The sequence below is a fragment of the Salmo trutta genome, unplaced genomic scaffold, assembly GCF_901001165.1.
Source record: "Salmo trutta unplaced genomic scaffold, fSalTru1.1, whole genome shotgun sequence".
NCBI lineage: Eukaryota > Metazoa > Chordata > Actinopteri > Salmoniformes > Salmonidae > Salmo > Salmo trutta.
This window is the reverse complement of record NW_021822319.1, coordinates 6,202-23,371: the sequence shown is the minus strand read 5'-3', so window position 1 is coordinate 23,371 and position 17,170 is coordinate 6,202. Positions and strand designations below refer to the sequence as shown.

Sequence of the window (17,170 nt, the reverse complement as noted above, 5' to 3'; positions counted from 1 at the left end):
CTCAGAACCAGCTGGCTGAGTGCCGTCCTGAGGCTCTATGGGGTTGTTTTGGGTTAGTGAACTGAGCCTCAGAACCAGCTGGCTGAGTGCCGTCCTGAGGCTCTATGGGGTTGGTTTGGGTTAGTGAACTGAGCCTCAGAACCAGCTGGCTGAGTGCCGTCCTGAGGCTCTATGGGGTTGGTTTGGGTTAGTGAACTGAGCCTCAGTACCAGCTGGCTGAGTGCCGTCCTGAGGCTCTATGGGGTTGGTTTGGGTTAGTGAACTGAGCCTCAGAACCAGCTGGCTGAGTGCCGTCCTGAGGCTCTATGGGGTTGGTTTGGGTTAGTGAACTGAGCCTCAGAACCAGCTGGCTGAGTGCCGTCCTGAGGCTCTATGGGGTTGGTTTGGGTTAGTGAACTGAGCCTCAGAACCAGCTGGCTGAATGCTTTCCTGAGGCTCTATGGGGTTGGTTTGGGTTAGTGAACTGAGCCTCAGAACCAGCTGGCTGAGTGCCGTCCTGAGGCTCTATGGGGTTGGTTTGGGTTAGTGAACTGAGCCTCAGAACCAGCTGGCTGAATGCTGTCCTGAGTCTCTATGGGGTTGGTTTGGGTTAGTGAACTGAGCCTCAGAACCAGCTGGCTGAATGCTGTCCTGAGTCTCTATGGGGTTGGTTTGGGTTAGTGAACTGAGTCTCAGAACCAGCTGGCTGAGTGCCGTCCTGAGGCTCTATGGGGTTGGTTTGGGTTAGTGAACTGAGCCTCAGAACCAGCTGGCTGAGGGGACTCTTCTCTTGTTTCATCTCTTGACATTGTAGAGCTGTGTGATGGAATGTTTTGGAATCGCTTGTTTTTAGATGGTTGTATAATTTGATGGCCCTTTTTTCAATTCGAATGAGGAGGGGGTATTGGCCCAATTCTGCTCTACATGCGTTATTTTGAGTTTTTCTTTGCACTTCCAATACAGTCTTGCAAAACTCTGCATGCAGTATTTCAATTGGATGTTTGTCCCGTTCGGTAAATTCATTATTAGAGCACGGACCCCATACTTCACTGACATATAGAGCAATTGGTTCTATAACTGATTGGAACATTTTCAGCCAGATTCTAATCTCTCTCCATCTCTCATGGTAAAGGTCCACGTTAAGGCATTATATATGCAGCAGATGATGTTGCCTGAGGGTAGGGAAGTTGTCCCATAATGCTGTTGCTGTTTCCCTGGGTTGAGAAACAGAAGGACTAATCAGTCCCCCCTCATTACCAAACCTCGACTACTTTACTCTCTTCTCTTCTCTAGAAGTCATGCTGATGCCATTAAGTCCTGTTTTAACTCATATCTCTGCGTCTGCATTTCATTACAAATTAAGGATGTATCAGGATTTATGCGAGGCTTTGGGGCGACAATGAAAATGGGTAGATTGAGACTTATCTTGTAGGCAAATAATAGCCCAATGTTTTATTTTTTATCTATTAGAATAGCTGTTTGCATTAATCAACTGTATTCCAAAAGCCAGCGAACCATGCTGCACAGTCTGTCTTTTTAAATTTGACGTTGTACTTTTTTGATTCAAGGACATATGGCGTTATTATGCAGTTAATATGGGAATAAATGGGGTAGATTTGTCTCTTAATCTTGTGGGCTAATAATATGTCATATTTCTAATCCATTTAGGTCTACTACTGTGACTTCTCTTTCTGTCTGAAAATAACATTATACTTTTTTAAATATAAATGTCCTTTATCTTTACTTCTCTCCACAGAAAAAACACCGAACCAAAGAGCTGTCGGCCCTGTTCCACTCCTATAACCCCTACCACCACAAGGTAAGACGTCATTCATTTTATTCACCTTTTTGAGTGATTGTGCAGGCGTGAGTTTTTCATATGTTCATGGTTATATGCCAACTCTCGCCTTTCTCCTTCCTCAAAGCCTGAGAGGGGAATGTTCTGGTTGTTTGATGGTGTCCATTCCCATGGTGTCCATTTATATGGTGTCCATCCCTATGGTGTCCATTCCCATGGTGTCCATTTATATGGTGTCCATCCCCATGGTGTCCATTCCCATGGTGTCCATTTATATGGTGTCCATCCCCATGGTGTCCATTCCCATGGTGTCCATTTATATGGTGTCCATCCCCATGGTGTCCATCCCCATGGTGTCCATCCCCATGGTGTCCATCCCCATGATGTCCATTCCCGTGGTGTCCGTTTATATGGTGTCCATCCCCATGGTGTCCATCCCCATGGTGTCCATCCCCATGGTGTCCATCCCTATGGTGTCCATCCCCATGGTGTCCATCTCCATGGTGTCCATCTCCATGGTGTCCATCCCCATGGTGTCCATCTCCATGGTGTCCATCCCCATGGTGTCCATCCCCATGGTGTCCATTTATATGGTGTCCATCCCCATGGTGTCCATTCCCATGGTGTCCATCCCCATGGTGTCCATCCCCCATGGTGTCCTAGTTTCCAGTATATGGTGTGCAGAGTGAATCATTTGGTCCCATACAGAGGATGTGAGCGGAGTCCTGCTCATGGAGCCTACAAAGAAAATACATTGGGAAGCATTTGAGAGTGTGACGCAATAGGCTGGTAGGGACATAAAGAGCTCAGCATTTAAACAACATTTAGTTGTATTAAATCATTATTGTCTATACATTGAACATATAGGCTTAGAATTAAATGCAAATGAAACAAAAAATTACTTATTAGTGCCTTTTTGAGTTCAGTTTTAGAATGAATTCCTAGAAACAGGAGTTTGGCCAGTCTGTCTTCAGGCTGATGTGATGGTTCCTGGAGAGCCGGCCAACAGAATATTTTCTCCACACTTCCAGAGCCTCTGGGGATGCTAAACATCCTTGACGCCTCTCTTACCAGGCTGAGCAGAGATGCAGGGGTGTTTTTACATTGTTCTATAGGTAGGCCTAAAGGTTTTTAGGCAACAACAAAAAAACTAGCAGAACCGAAAAGCTCCTTGAACGTGGGAATATTTGTATTTATTATGGATCCCGTTAGTTCCTGTCAAGGCAGCAGCTACTCTTCCTGGGGTTTATTATGGATCCCCATTAGTTCCTGCCAAGGCAGCAGCTACTCTTCCTGGGGTTTATTATGGGTCCCCATTAGTTCCTGCCAAGGCAGCAGCTACTCTTCCTGGGGTTTATTATGGATCCCCATTAGTTCCTGCCAAGACAGCAGCTACTCTTCCTGGGGGTTTATTATGGATCCCCATTAGTTCCTGCCAAGGCAGCAGCTACTCTTCCTGGGGTTTATTATGGATCCCCATTAGTTCCTGCCAAGGCAGCAGCTACTCTTCCTGGGGTTTATTATGGATCCCCGTTAGTTCCTGCCAAGGCAGCAGCTACTCTTCCTGGGGTTATTATGGATCCCCATTAGTTCCTGCCAAGGCAGCAGCTACTCTTCCTGGGGTTTATTATGGATCCCCGTTAGTTCCTGCCAAGGCAGCAGCTACTCTTCCTGGGGTTTATTATGGATCCCCATTAGTTCCTGCCAAGGCAGCAGCTACTCTTCCTGGGGTTTATTATGGATCCCCGTTAGTTCCTGCCAAGACAGCAGCTACTCTTCCTGGGGTTTATTATGGATCCCCATTAGTTCCTGCCAAGGCAGCAGCTACTCTTCCTGGGGTTTATTATGGATCCTCATTAGTTCCTGCCAAGGCAGCAGCTACCCTTCCTGGGGTTTATTATGGATCCCCATTAGTTCTTGCCAAGGCAGCAGCTACTCTTCCTGGGGTTTATTATGGATCCCCATTAGTTCCTGCCAAGGCAGCAGCTACTCTTCCTGGGGTTTATTATGGATCCCCGTTAGTTCCTGTCAAGACAGCAGCTACTCTTCCTGGGGTTTATTATGGATCCCCGTTAGTTCCTGCCAAGACAGCAGCTACTCTTCCTGGGGTTTATTATGGATCCCCATTAGTTCCTGCCAAGGCAGCAGCTGCTCTTCCTGGGGTTTATTATGGATCCCCATTAGTTCCTGCCAAGACAGCAGCTACTCTTCCTGGGGTTTATTATGGATCCCCATTAGTTCCTGCCAAGACAGCAGCTACTCTTCCTGGGGTTTATTATGGGGTTTACTGGGGTTTACTGTTGATATTGCAGGTTTGCTGTTGTCTCTGATATCTTGTCAATACTATTTGAAATCATTTCATCCCACTGTGCTTGTTTGAGCTTGCCTGGCTTAATGGACCAATAGAATAGTCTCCATTTGGCAATCCAGGATACTAGAGCAAAGGGTCAAAGTATTACAAATATTTCAAATATTATTTTAATCCCAGGTCTGGATGTCAACCTGGTCTTTATTGAAGACTCTTTGATACGTCGTCCTCTGTGTGGTGACTCGTGTAACATTGATGATTGTATTCCTCTGAGAGATCTGTGATTTAACAAAATGGCCGTTGTCCGATCGGGAATGTTCTCTCACTGTTTGCACTGTGTGGTGCTTGTCTTTTTGAAGTGGATCTGACGCCCTGAGATGCTCAGGGAGTTTGTTTAGAGCTTGAAGATGCCACCACTCGATGCATCTTCAACCATCGAGACAAGGCTTTTTTTTATTTATTGAAATGTCCACACAAGGTCAACCAGTTTGGTGTGTCAGGTAAGTGATGAGGAGAAACCGAAGACGTCAGAAGACCTTTAGGATGGTCCTCTGTAGAGGAGCTGTCTGAGAGACTGCTGTGCTGCTGGCTAGGACTCCCATTGACCAACATTCCTCTGAACCTCTGAGACCTGTTCATGTTTCAGACAGGTCCCTCTCCTGTACCCTCCAATCATTACTATACACTAAGTCCCTTTCCTGTACCCTCCAATCATTAGTATACACTGAGTCCCTCTCCTGTACCCTCCAATCATTAGTATACACTAAGTCCCTCTCCTGTACCCTCCAATCATTACTATACACTAAGTCCCTCTCCTGTACCCTCCAATCATTAGTATACACTAAGTCCCTCTCCTGTACCCTCCAATCATTACTATACACTAAGTCCCTCTCCTGTACCCTCCAATCATTAGTATACACTAAGTCCCTCTCCTGTACCCTCCAATCATTACTATACACTAAGTCCCTCTCCTGTACCCTCCAATCATTAGTATACACTAAGTCCCTCTCCTGTACCCTCCAATCATTACTATACACTAAGTCCCTTTCCTGTACCCTCCAATCATTACTATACACTAAGTCCCTCTCCTGTACCCTCCAATCATTAGTATACACTAAGTCCCTCTCCTGTACCCTCCAATCATTAGTATACACTAAGTCCCTCTCCTGTACCCTCCAATCATTAGTATACACTAAGTCCCTCTCCTGTACCCTCCAATCATTAGTATACACTAAGTCCCTCTCCTGTACCCTCCAATCATTGGTCCCTCTCCAATACCCCCAGCGTCGTCTGGGTTTGGCCGGGGTAGACCACTATTGTAAAATAAGAATTTGTTCTTAACTGACTTGCCTAGTTAAATAAAGGTTAAATATAAATAAATAAAAAATAAACTTGGTCTCCTCCGTGTTCGCTGCCGAGTGGAAATATTATCCCTTGCGGTTCAGTTGTTAGAGCGTGGCGCTTTGCAACTCCAGGGTTGCTGGTTCGAGTCCCACGGGGGACCAGTACGGGAAAAAGTCCAAAAATGTATGTACTCACTGCTGTAAGTTCCTCTGCATAAGACTGTCTACTAAATGACTCAAATGGAACAAAAAAATGGAAAATGAAATACCAGGGGCCCTGACTACAATTACAGGCCTACCCGTAGAGGTTACTGGTCCTCCATCTTGGATCTGGCGTGGAGAGTAATGAATAAGCATTCATTGAATAATAATCCCTCTTTAATGATGCGTAGGCTAGTTTCCCTCTCACTGCTTTCTGTGGTATTATCCAGCTAATGGAGACACCTTCAGCAGGTCATTTGGCTTTGTTTCATACGGTGATTAGCAGCATTACCACGTTCTAATTGACTGGAGAGGACTGGTGATTACGGTGCCTCTGAAAGCCTGAACAGGATTCTCTCTGTCAATGAACATCAGTGGTAGAAACACTTCACGTCCACTGAAGACCTATATGGTGACTTCAGTGTGGTGAAACTGAATAGTTTCAGATAGAAATGTGATGAATAGGGATGACATGATCGGCCTATTCTATGCGCCTAACAATCATAACTGTTCTACACAGTACATTTCTACCTGAACGTTCTTTAGTGTTGCCCTCTTCTGAACAGGCCCCAGTTTATAGATTCAGAACACAAGTTATAATTAAATATAATACATTTACTTTATAACGCACTCTTAATTGAAAGACAATTTAAAAGTTGTGGAGGTGAGGCTCATGAGTTTGAGGAGACTGACGGGAGATGGTGAGAGGAGACTGATGGGAGATAGAGAGGAGACTGATGGGAAATAGAGAGGAGACTGACTGGAGACAGAGAGTGGAGACTGACGGGAGATAGAGAGAGGAGGCTGACGGGAGATAGAGAGAGGAGACTGACTGGAGACAGAGAGTGGAGACTGACGGGAGATAGAGAGAGGAGACTGACGGGAGATAGAGAGAGGAGACTGACGGGAGATAGAGAGAGGAGACTGACGGGAGATAGAGAGAGGAGACTGACGGGAGATAGAGAGAGGAGACTGACGGGAGATAGAGAGAGGAGACTGACGGGAGATGGTGAGAGGTGACTGACGGGAGATAGAGAGAGGAGACTGACGGGAGATAGAGAGATGAGACTGACGGGAGATAGAGAGAGGAGGCTGACGGGAGATAGAGGAGACTGACAGGAGATAGAGAGAGGAGACTGACGGGAGATAGAGAGAGGAGGCTGACGGGAGATAGAGGAGACTGACAGGAGATAGAGAGAGGAGACTGACGGGAGATAGAGAGAGGAGGCTGACGGGAGATAGAGGAGACTGACGGGAGATAGAGAGAGGAGACTGACGGGAGATGGTGAGAGGGCTTTGTACACTACGTGATGTCCTAACTTTATTGAGACGTACGTGATGTCCTAACTTTATTGAGACAGGAGATATGGACTTCGGGATGTTTTAGTAAAGCAGGTTTTTGACACCTGTGTTGCTGCCTGAGGATTGTCAGACACAGCTCTTAGTTCTTACTCCCAACTAAATGAAATCACGTCTTGAATTGAAACGGTCCAACGCTGTCATTCTCTTCAACAGTCTTAATCAGTTTGACCTGCGGTGAGGTTTTCTGTTCATGTTTAACTTTAATCTCCTGCAGCTTCTCTCCTACAGTCTTAATGAACAGAACCGAAGGAAGCTCACACATCCTCTGGAAAGACATGTCTTCCTCCCACACACGCATGTTTTACCGCCCGCACACACAAACATGTGTACATACACACACACGGACGCAAGCGCACAAACACACACAGTCCCAGGAGAGTGTGTGGAAACAGAGACCGAGGTGTTTTGTAAGGTGTGTGTGTGTGTGTGTGTGTGTGTGTGTGTGTGTGTGTGTGTGTGTGTGTGTGTGTGTGTGTGTGTGTGTGTGTGTGTGTGTGTGTGTGTGTGTGTGTGTGGAAGTAAAGAAACATGTTAAAGCCTCAGTCAGATATTTGGTCTGTCAGATCAGGCCCTGGAAGCGGCTGTATTCTGCTTGTGTTAACAACATTTATCTGTCTTTCTCCACACATCTGTTGTGATTTGGGGGATCTTTCTCTCTTTAAAAGTTGCCATTGTTTTGTCAATTTTTAGGAAATGTTACTTCCTGTGTGGCTCGTGGTTTCTTGTCTCTCTAGTCTCTGAATTTAATAATCCTTCAATGTAAAGTCTCTGAACTTAATAATAATTCAATGTAAAGTCTCTGAATTTAATAATCCTTCAATGTAAAGTCTCTGAATTTAATAATCCCTCAATGTAAAGTCTCTGAATTTAATAATCCCTCAATGTAAAGTCTCTGAATTTAATAATCCCTCAATGTAAAGTCTCTGAATTTAATAATCCCTCAATGTAAAGTCTCTGAATTTAATAATCCCTCAATGTAAAGTCTCTGAATTTAATAATCCCTCAATGTAAAGTCTCTGAATTTAATAATCCCTAAATGTAAAGTCTCTGAATTTAAAGTCTCTGAATGTAAAGTCTCTGAATGAAATACTCACTGAATGTAAAGTCTCTGAATGTAAAGTCTCTGAATGAAATACTCACTGAATGTAAAGTCTCTCTGATTTTAGTTGTAGTTAACATCATCCTGAGGCCCTTCCTTCCATGGCCAGTGCCCACAGTGGTCTGTTGATTGAAATTAGCATGTCATAAAGCACAGATTACCCACAGATCTGAATAGTTTTAATAATGTCCTCCTCTCCCTGTTCCTCATAGCCTCCCTTAGGCTCCTCTGTTACACACACACACACACACACCCAAGGCCCCTCTGTTACTGGGGTAATTACATGAAATAGCATGGTTTGTCCCCGGACGTTATTGCTTACATGCCTCATAATGCCAGCCTTAAGGACACATCACTGTAAATAAGAGCTGAGTCGACTGCTTCACCAAACAGCCTCGTTGTTTATACTACTATTATATATCTCTCGGCCACATTAGATAAACATGTACAATTTGATTACTCACCGTGTTTCGTCCTTGGCCATTTATGAGACGTTTCCCAAATGGTACCCTATTCCCGGTATAGTGCACTACCCCTATGGGCCATGGTCAAAAGTAGTGCACTACCCCTATGGGCCATGGTCAAAAGTAGTGCACTACCCCTATGGGCCCTGGTCAAAAGTAGTGCACTACCCCTATGGGCCCTGGTCAAAAGTAGTGCACTAGATAGGGAATAGGGTGCCATGTGGGCCGCCGACATGGGTTAATGTAGCCACAGATTAGAACAACACCTAAAACACATCTCTAATGGTGTTGTGGTGTAAATCACTTTTATGGTCATCGTAGAGCAGCAGAGAATTACAATAACATTAGTAGTGGTTTGGTTTGTTCCCTGGAGGTTTTTACAAATGGATTTTGTCCAGTATAAATGTACAAGGTGGAAATCTGCAGACATCTGCTAGGAATAACTGACGTTACTGTTACTTCCCTGTTGGCCGATGTAGAGCTGCTGTTACTTCCCTGTTGGCCGACGTAGAGCTGCTGTTACTTCCCTGTTGGCCGACGTAGAGCTGCTGTCACTTCCCTGTTGGCCGACGTAGAGCTGCTGTCACTTCCCTGTTGGCCGACGTAGAGCTGCTGTTACTTCCCTGTTGGCCGATGTAGAGCTGCTGTTACTTCCCTGTTGGCCGACGTAGAGCTGCTGTTACTTCCCTGTTGGCTGATGTAGAGCTGCTGTTACTTCCCTGTTGTTGGCCGACGTAGAGCTGCTGTTACTTCCCTGTTGGCTGATGTAGAGCTGCTGTTACTTCCCTGTTGGCCGACGTAGAGCTGCTGTTACTTCCCTGTTGGCCGACGTAGAGCTGCTGTTACTTCCCTGTTGGCCGACGTAGAGCTGCTGTTACTTCCCTGTTGGCTGACGTAGAGCTGCTGTTACTTCCCTGTTGGCCGACGTAGAGCTGCTGTTACTTCCCTGTTGTTGGCCGATGTAGAGCTGCTGTTACTTCCCTGTTGGCCGACGTAGAGCTGCTGTTACTTCCCTGTTGGCCGACGTAGAGCTGCTGTTACTACCCTGTTGGCCGACGTAGAGCTGCTGTTACTTCCCTGTTGTTGGCCGACGTAGAGCTGCTGTTACTTCCCTGTTGGCCGACGTAGAGCTGCTGTTACTTCCCTGTTGTTGGCCGACGTAGAGCTGCTGTTACTACCCTGTTGGCCGACGTAGAGCTGCTGTTACTTCCCTGTTGGCTGATGTAGAGCTGCTGTTACTTCCCTGTTGGCCGACGTAGAGCTGCTGTTACTTCCCTGTTGGCCGATGTAGAGCTGCTGTTACTTCCCTGTTGGCCGACGTAGAGCTGCTGTTACTTCCCTGTTGTTGGCCGACGTAGAGCTGCTGTTACTTCCCTGTTGGCCGACGTAGAGCTGCTGTTACTTCCCTGTTGGCCGACGTAGAGCTGCTGTTACTTCCCTGTTGTTGGCCGACGTAGAGCTGCTGTTACTTCCCTGTTGGCCGACGTAGAGCTGCTGTTACTTCCCTGTTGTTGGCCGACGTAGAGCTGCTGTTACTACCCTGTTGGCCGACGTAGAGCTGCTGTTACTTCCCTGTTGGCTGATGTAGAGCTGCTGTTACTTCCCTGTTGGCCGACGTAGAGCTGCTGTTACTTCCCTGTTGGCCGATGTAGAGCTGCTGTTACTTCCCTGTTGGCCGACGTAGAGCTGCTGTTACTTCCCTGTTGGCCGATGTAGAGCTGCTGTTACTTCCCTGTTGGCCGACGTAGAGCTGCTGTTACTTCCCTGTTGGCCGATGTAGAGCTGCTGTTACTTCCCTGTTGGCCGACGTAGAGCTGCTGTTACTTCTCTGTTGGCCGACGTAGAGCTGCTGTTACTTCCCTGTTGGCCGACGTAGAGCTGCTGTTACTTCCCTGTTGGCCGATGTAGAGCTGTTGTTACTTCCCTGTTGGCCGACGTAGAGCTGCTGTTACTTCCCTGTTGGCCGACGTAGAGCTGCTGTTACTACCCTGTTGGCCGACGTAGAGCTGCTGTTACTTCCCTGTTGTTGGCCGACGTAGAGCTGCTGTTACTTCCCTGTTGGCCGACGTAGAGCTGCTGTTACTTCCCTGTTGGCCGACGTAGAGCTGATGTTACTTCCCTGTTGGCCGACGTAGAGCTGCTGTTACTACCCTGTTGGCCGACGTAGAGCTGCTGTTACTTCCCTGTTGGCCGACGTAGAGCTGCTGTTACTTCCCTGTTGGCCGATGTAGAGCTGCTGTTACTACCCTGTTGGCCGACGTAGAGCTGCTGTTACTTCCCTGTTGGCCGACGTAGAGCTGCTGTTACTTCCCTGTTGGCCGATGTAGAGCTGCTGTTACTTCCCTGTTGGCCGATGTAGAGCTGCTGTTACTTCCCTGTTGGCCGATGTAGAGCTGCTGTTACTTCCCTGTTGGCCGACTTAGAGCTGCTGTTACTACCCTGTTGGCCGACGTAGAGCTGCTGTTACTTCCCTGTTGGCCGACGTAGAGCTGCTGTTACTTCCCTGTTGGCCGACGTAGAGCTGCTGTTACTTCCCTGTTGGCCGACGTAGAGCTGCTGTTACTTCCCTGTTGGCCGACGTAGAGCTGCTGTTACTTCCCTGTTGGCTGACGTAGAGCTGCTGTTACTTCCCTGTTCACATTTTATTGTTACATTGGGATTCAAATAGATTTAATTGTCAACAATCTACACAAAATACTCTGTCGAAGTGGAAGAAACCAAAAAATGATATAATATATATATATATATATATATATATATATATATATACACAAAATTCATAAATGTAAATCCCTACATGACCAACAGTGTGTGGACACCTGCTCGTCAAACTTCTCAATCCAAAATCATGGGCATTAATGTGGAGTTGGTCCCACCTTTGCTACTACTTAGCCTAGATGTAGAAGTTGTGTTGTTTTACTTAGCCTAGATGTAGAAGTTCTGTTGTTTTACTTAGCCTAGATGTTGAAGTTCTGTTGTTTTACTTAGCCTAGATGTAGAAGTTCTGTTGTTTTACTTAGCCTAGATGTTGATGTTCTGTTGTTTAACTTAGCCTAGATGTTGAAGTTCTGTTGTTTTACTTAGCCTAGATGTAGAAGTTCTGTTGTTTTACTTAGCCTAGATGTTAAAGTTCTGTTGTTTTACTTAGCCTAGATGTTAAAGTTCTGTTGTTTTACTTAGCCTAGATGTTGAAGTTCTGTTGTTTTACTTAGCCTAGATGTTGAAGTTCTGTTGTTTTACTTAGCCTAGATGTAGAAGTTCTGTTGGTTTACTTAGCCTAGATATATAAGTTCTGTTGTTTTACTTAGTCTAGATGTAGAAGTTCTGTTGTTTTACTTAGCCTAGATATATAAGTTCTGTTGTTTTACTTAGTCTAGATGTAGAAGTTCTGTTGTTTTACTTAGCCTAGATATATAAGTTCTGTTGTTTTACTTAGTCTAGATGTAGAAGTTCTGTTGTTTTACTTAGCCTAGATGTAGAAGTTCTGTTGTTTTACTTAGTCTAGATGTAGAAGTTCTGTTGTTTTACTTAGCCTAGATGTTGAAGTTCTGTTGTTTTACTTAGCCTAGATGTAGAAGTTATGTTGTTTTACTTAGTCTAGATGTTGAAGTTCTGTTGTTTTACTTAGCCTAGATGTTGAAGTTCTGTTGTTTTACTTAGCCTAGATGTTGAAGTTCTGTTGTTTTACTTAGCCTAGATGTAGAAGTTCTGTTGTTTTACTTAGCCTAGATGTAGAAGTTCTGTTGTTTTACTTAGCCTAGATGTTGAAGTTCTGTTGTTTTACTTAGCCTAGATGTTGAAGTTCTGTTGTTTTACTTAGCCTAGATGTAGAAGTTCTGTTGTTTTACTTAGCCTAGATGTAGAAGTTCTGTTGTTTTACTTAGCCTAGATGTTGAAGTTCTGTTGTTTTACTTAGCCTAGATGTTGAAGCTGTGTTGTTTTACTTAGCCTAGATGTAGAAGTTCTGTTGTTTTACTTAGCCTAGATGTTGAAGTTCTGTTGTTTTACTTAGCCTAGATGTAGAAGTTCTGTTGTTTTACTTAGCCTAGATGTAGAAGTTCTGTTGTTTTACTTAGCCTAGATGTAGAAGTTCTGTTGTTTTACTTAGCCTAGATGTTGAAGTTCTGTTGTTTTACTTAGCCTAGATGTAGAAGTTCTGTTGTTTTACTTAGCCTAGATGTAGAAGTTCTGTTGTTTTACTTAGCCTAGATGTAGAAGTTCTGTTGTTTTACTTAGCCTAGATGTTGAAGTTCTGTTGTTTTACTTAGCCTAGATGTTGAAGTTCTGTTGTTTTACTTAGCCTAGATGTTGAAGTTCTGTTGTTTTACTTAGCCTAGATGTTGAAGCTGTGTTGTTGTGTACAATTGTTTTTATTGAGTAACTTCAACAGTACAATCAATGACAAACAATACCACGTTGGTAGTTGTTGAAGGTGGTAGTTGGGTGGTAGTTGTTGGGTGGTAGTTGTGTAGTTGTTGGGTGGTAGTTGTGTAGTTGTTGGGTGGTAGTTGTGTAGTTGTTGGGTGGTAGTTGGGTGGTAGTTGTGTAGTTGTTGGGTGGTAGTTGGGTGGTAGTTGGGTAGTTGTTGGGTGGTAGTTGTGTAGTTGTTGGGTGGTAGTTGGGTGGTAGTTGTGTAGTTGTTGGGTGGTAGTTGTGTAGTTGTTGGGTGGTAGTTGTGTAGTTGTTGGGTGGTAGTTGGGTGGTAGTTGGGTAGTTGTTGGGTGGTAGTTGGGTGGTAGTTGGGTAGTTGTTGGGTGGTAGTTGGGTGGTAGTTGTGTAGTTGTTGGGTGGTAGTTGGGTGGTAGTTGTGTAGTTGTTGGGTGGTAGTTGTGTAGTTGTTGGGTGGTAGTTGTTGGGTGGTAGTTGGGTGGTAGTTGTTGGGTGGTAGTTGGGTGGTAGTTGTTGGGTGGTTGTTGGGTGGTAGTTGGGTGGTAGTTGTGTAGTTGTTGGGTGGTAGTTGGGTGGTAGTTTTTGGGTGGTAGTTGGGTGGTAGTTGTTGGGTGGTAGTTTTTGGGTGGTAGTTTTTGGGTGGTAGTTGGGTGGTAGTTGTTGGGTGGTAGTTGTTGGGTGGTAGTTGTGTAGTTGTTGGGTGGTAGTTGTGTAGTTGTTGGGTGGTAGTTGGGTGGTATTTGGGTGGTAGTTGGGTCGTAGTAGTTGGGTGGTAGTTGTTGGGTGGTAGTTGTGTAGTTGTTGGGTGGTAGTTGTGTAGTTGTTGGGTGGTAGTTGGGTGGTAGTTGGGTCGTAGTAGTTGGGTAGTAGTTGGGTGGTAGTTGGGTCGTAGTAGTTGGGTGGTAGTTGTTGGGTGGTAGTTGAATCGTAGTTGTTGGGTGGTAGTTGGGTGGTAGTTGGGTCGTAGTAGTTGGGTGGTAGTTGGGTGGTAGTTGGGTCGTAGTAGTTGGGTGGTAGTTGTTGGGTGGTAGTTGGGTGGTAGTTGTTGGGTGGTAGTTGGGTGGTAGTTGGGTCGTAGTAGTTGGGTGGTAGTTGTTGGGTGGTAGTTGGGTGGTAGTTGGGTGGTAGTAGTTGGGTGGTAGTTGGGTGGTAGTTGGGTGGGCGATGTGGCAGTGATCAGGGCATTTCTCTTAATAGACTGATCAACCAGTAACAGAGAGCAGCCAAGCACAGCTACAACTCACCTGAGACTGAGTCAGCCTGGAGGCTGCTGGCAAACAAACAAACACACACACACACACACACACCACACACCACACACACACACACACACACACCACATACACCACACACACCACACACACACACACACACACACACACACACACACACACACACACATACACACACACTAGAGTTGTGGTCCTTTATAATAAATCCTGGCTGTGAAGGTGCTTATCCGTCTGGGACAGTCTTATTAGCATGACTTCTACCAGCCAGCTACACACACCACACACACACACACACACACCGTGTTCTGTCCCGTTGCTGTATGTCTCCAAAGAAAAGTCTCTTAGTCAGTTGGCAGGAGGCGTCCTGCTCCAGTGTGTTTGATGTTCAGTCAGTCCCTGTCCACACCACTGTTAACAGTCTCTCTCCCAGTCAGTACATAGTGGGGTGTTGTTAACAGTCTCTCTCCCGGTCAGTACATAGTGGGGTGCTGTTAACAGTCTCTCTCCCAGTCAGTACATAGTGGGGTGCTGTTAACAGTCTCTCTCCCGGTCAGTACATAGTGGGGTGCTGTTAACAGTCTCTCTCCTGGTCAGTACATAGTGGGGTGTTGTTAACAGTCTCTCTCCCAGTCAGTACATAGTGGGGTGCTGTTAACAGTCTCTCTCCCAGTCAGTACATAGTGGGGTGCTGTTAACAGTCTCTCTCCCGGTCAGTACATAGTGGGGTGCTGTTAACAGTCTCTCTCCTGGTCAGTACATAGTGGGGTGCTGTTAACAGTCTCTCTCCCAGTCAGTACATAGTGGGGTGCTGTTAACAGTCTCTCTCCCGGTCAGTACATAGTGGGGTGCTGTTAACAGTCTCTCTCCTGGTCAGTACATAGTGGGGTGCTGTTAACAGTCTCTCTCCCGGTCAGTACATAGTGGGGTGCTGTTAACAGTCTCTCTCCCAGTCAGTACATAGTGGGGTGCTGTTAACAGTCTCTCTCCCAGTCAGTACATAGTGGGGTGCTGTTAACAGTCTCTCTCCCAGTCAGTACATAGTGGGGTGCTGTTAACAGTCTCTCTCCCGGTCAGTACATAGTGGGGTGCTGTTAACAGTCTCTCTCCTGGTCAGTACATAGTGGGGTGCTGTTAACAGTCTCTCTCCTGGTCAGTACATAGTGGGGTGCTGTTAACAGTCTCTCTCCCGGTCAGTACATAGTGGGGTGCTGTTAACAGTCTCTCTCCCAGTCAGTACATAGTGGGGTGCTGTTAACAGTCTCTCTCCTGGTCAGTACATAGTGGGGTGCTGTTAACAGTCTCTCTCCCAGTCAGTACATAGTGGGGTGCTGTTAACAGTCTCTCTCCTGGTCAGTACATAGTGGGGTGCTGTTCACACAGTCTCTCTCCCAGTCAGTACATAGTGGGGTGCTGTTAACAGTCTCTCTACCAGTCAGTACATAGTGGGGTGCTGTTCACACAGTCTCTCTCCCAGTCAGTACATAGTGGGGTGCTGTTAACAGTCTCTCTACCAGTCAGTACATAGTGGGGTGCTGTTAACAGTCTCTCTCCTGGTCAGTACATAGTGGGGTGCTGTTAACAGTCTCTCTCCTGGTCAGTACATAGTGGGGTGCTGTTAACAGTCTCTCTCCCGGTCAGTACATAGTGGGGTGCTGTTAACAGTCTCTCTCCCGGTCAGTACATAGTGGGGTGCTGGAAAGGTTTTCAGCATGGTCTCCTAGCCCCCCAGCTGTCCCAGTGTGCCGTGCTGCGGATGCCGTGGCAACACCATGGTGATGGGCACAGCACCGTGGGTGTCGTTGTAGTTCATATCCAAGAGACACATCTTCCACCTGGTAGATGATGTGCCTGTCTGTTGAATAGGAACATAATGGAGCTCCTTCCAGTCCCCTCTGGGTTGACTAGGGACAACCAAGGCTTGACCTAACAGGCCGTTTTTCTTTGTGAAATGGAAAATATTAGTTATAAGAGAGAGAGAGAGTTTAGTGGTTTGTTAATTTGTTAGGTAATTCATGCTAGAGTTTTTTTTTTCAATAAGAAGCATACCTGAATGAGATGATATCTCTACCAAGCAGAAATACAGCTTGTTGGAATCATTCTAAATCCAGCCCCTAATCTGATGGATTACTAGCTATGGTAGACATTAAACCTCTTAATGTCTGGGCCTTTTGATGTGCAGGGTGTACCTGGGCCTAACCATATAGACAGGCCCTGTATAAAAGGCCTTGAATCAATACATATAGCAGAATGGCTGTTTGATGGTGTATGGACTGATACGTCGATGGAGCAGAATAGAGCAGAATGCCTGTTTGATCCTGTGTATGTTTTAATCCACACTAATCCCCCTGGCAGAGAAGACAGAGAAGATGGGAATTCAAAGCAGATGTTTCTTCAGTCTTCTCTTCTTCGTCGTGACTGAGCCCCACTTGTTGTTTTGTTGTTTGCTCTCACATGTTTCTCTCTCTTTCTCGCTCTCTCGCTAAAGTCCCTCCCCGAAGTCTTACTCCAAGGATACAGGAAGTGTTTTAACAGAGGGAAGAGCTTTGTCGTAGGGGACGATGTTTGCACAATTAAGACGCTATTGTAAACCACACCTTTCGTATCGGGGTAACCAACCTGCTCTCATATACTAGACGTAACATAGTAAACGTAAATCCGGGACACTCAAATTAGTATGATATGTTACGTTTGGTATGGCTACATAAGTTACGTTTGGTATGGCTACATATGTTACGTTTGGTATGGCTACATATGTTACGTTTGGTATGGCTACATATGTTACGTTTGGTATGGCTACATATGTTACGTTTGGTATGGCTACATATGTTACGTTTGGTATGACGCTACATAAGTTACGTTTGGTATGACGCTACATAAGTTACTACGTCACAGAACACAGTACCACAGATGTCTAAAATTTTGAGGGAGAGTGCAGTTGGCATGCTAACTGCAGGAATATCCACCAGAGCTGTTTCCAGAGAATGTACTGTTAATT

At 45.7% G+C, this 17,170-nt stretch overlaps 1 protein-coding gene across 1 annotated transcript in view; it reads left to right on the top strand.

Annotated features, from left to right (window-relative positions):
• The window catches only part of LOC115181706 (threonylcarbamoyladenosine tRNA methylthiotransferase), a 255,799-nt gene extending 253,953 nt beyond the window's left edge, over positions 1 to 1,846 (top strand). Inside the window, exon 5 of the mRNA XM_029743533.1 lies at positions 1,736 to 1,846. Coding sequence (XP_029599393.1) covers positions 1,736 to 1,831 — 96 coding nt within the window. The 3' untranslated portion in view covers positions 1,832 to 1,846. The remainder of the gene's footprint in view (positions 1 to 1,735) is intronic.
• The last annotated feature ends 15,324 nt before the right edge of the window (positions 1,847 to 17,170 follow it).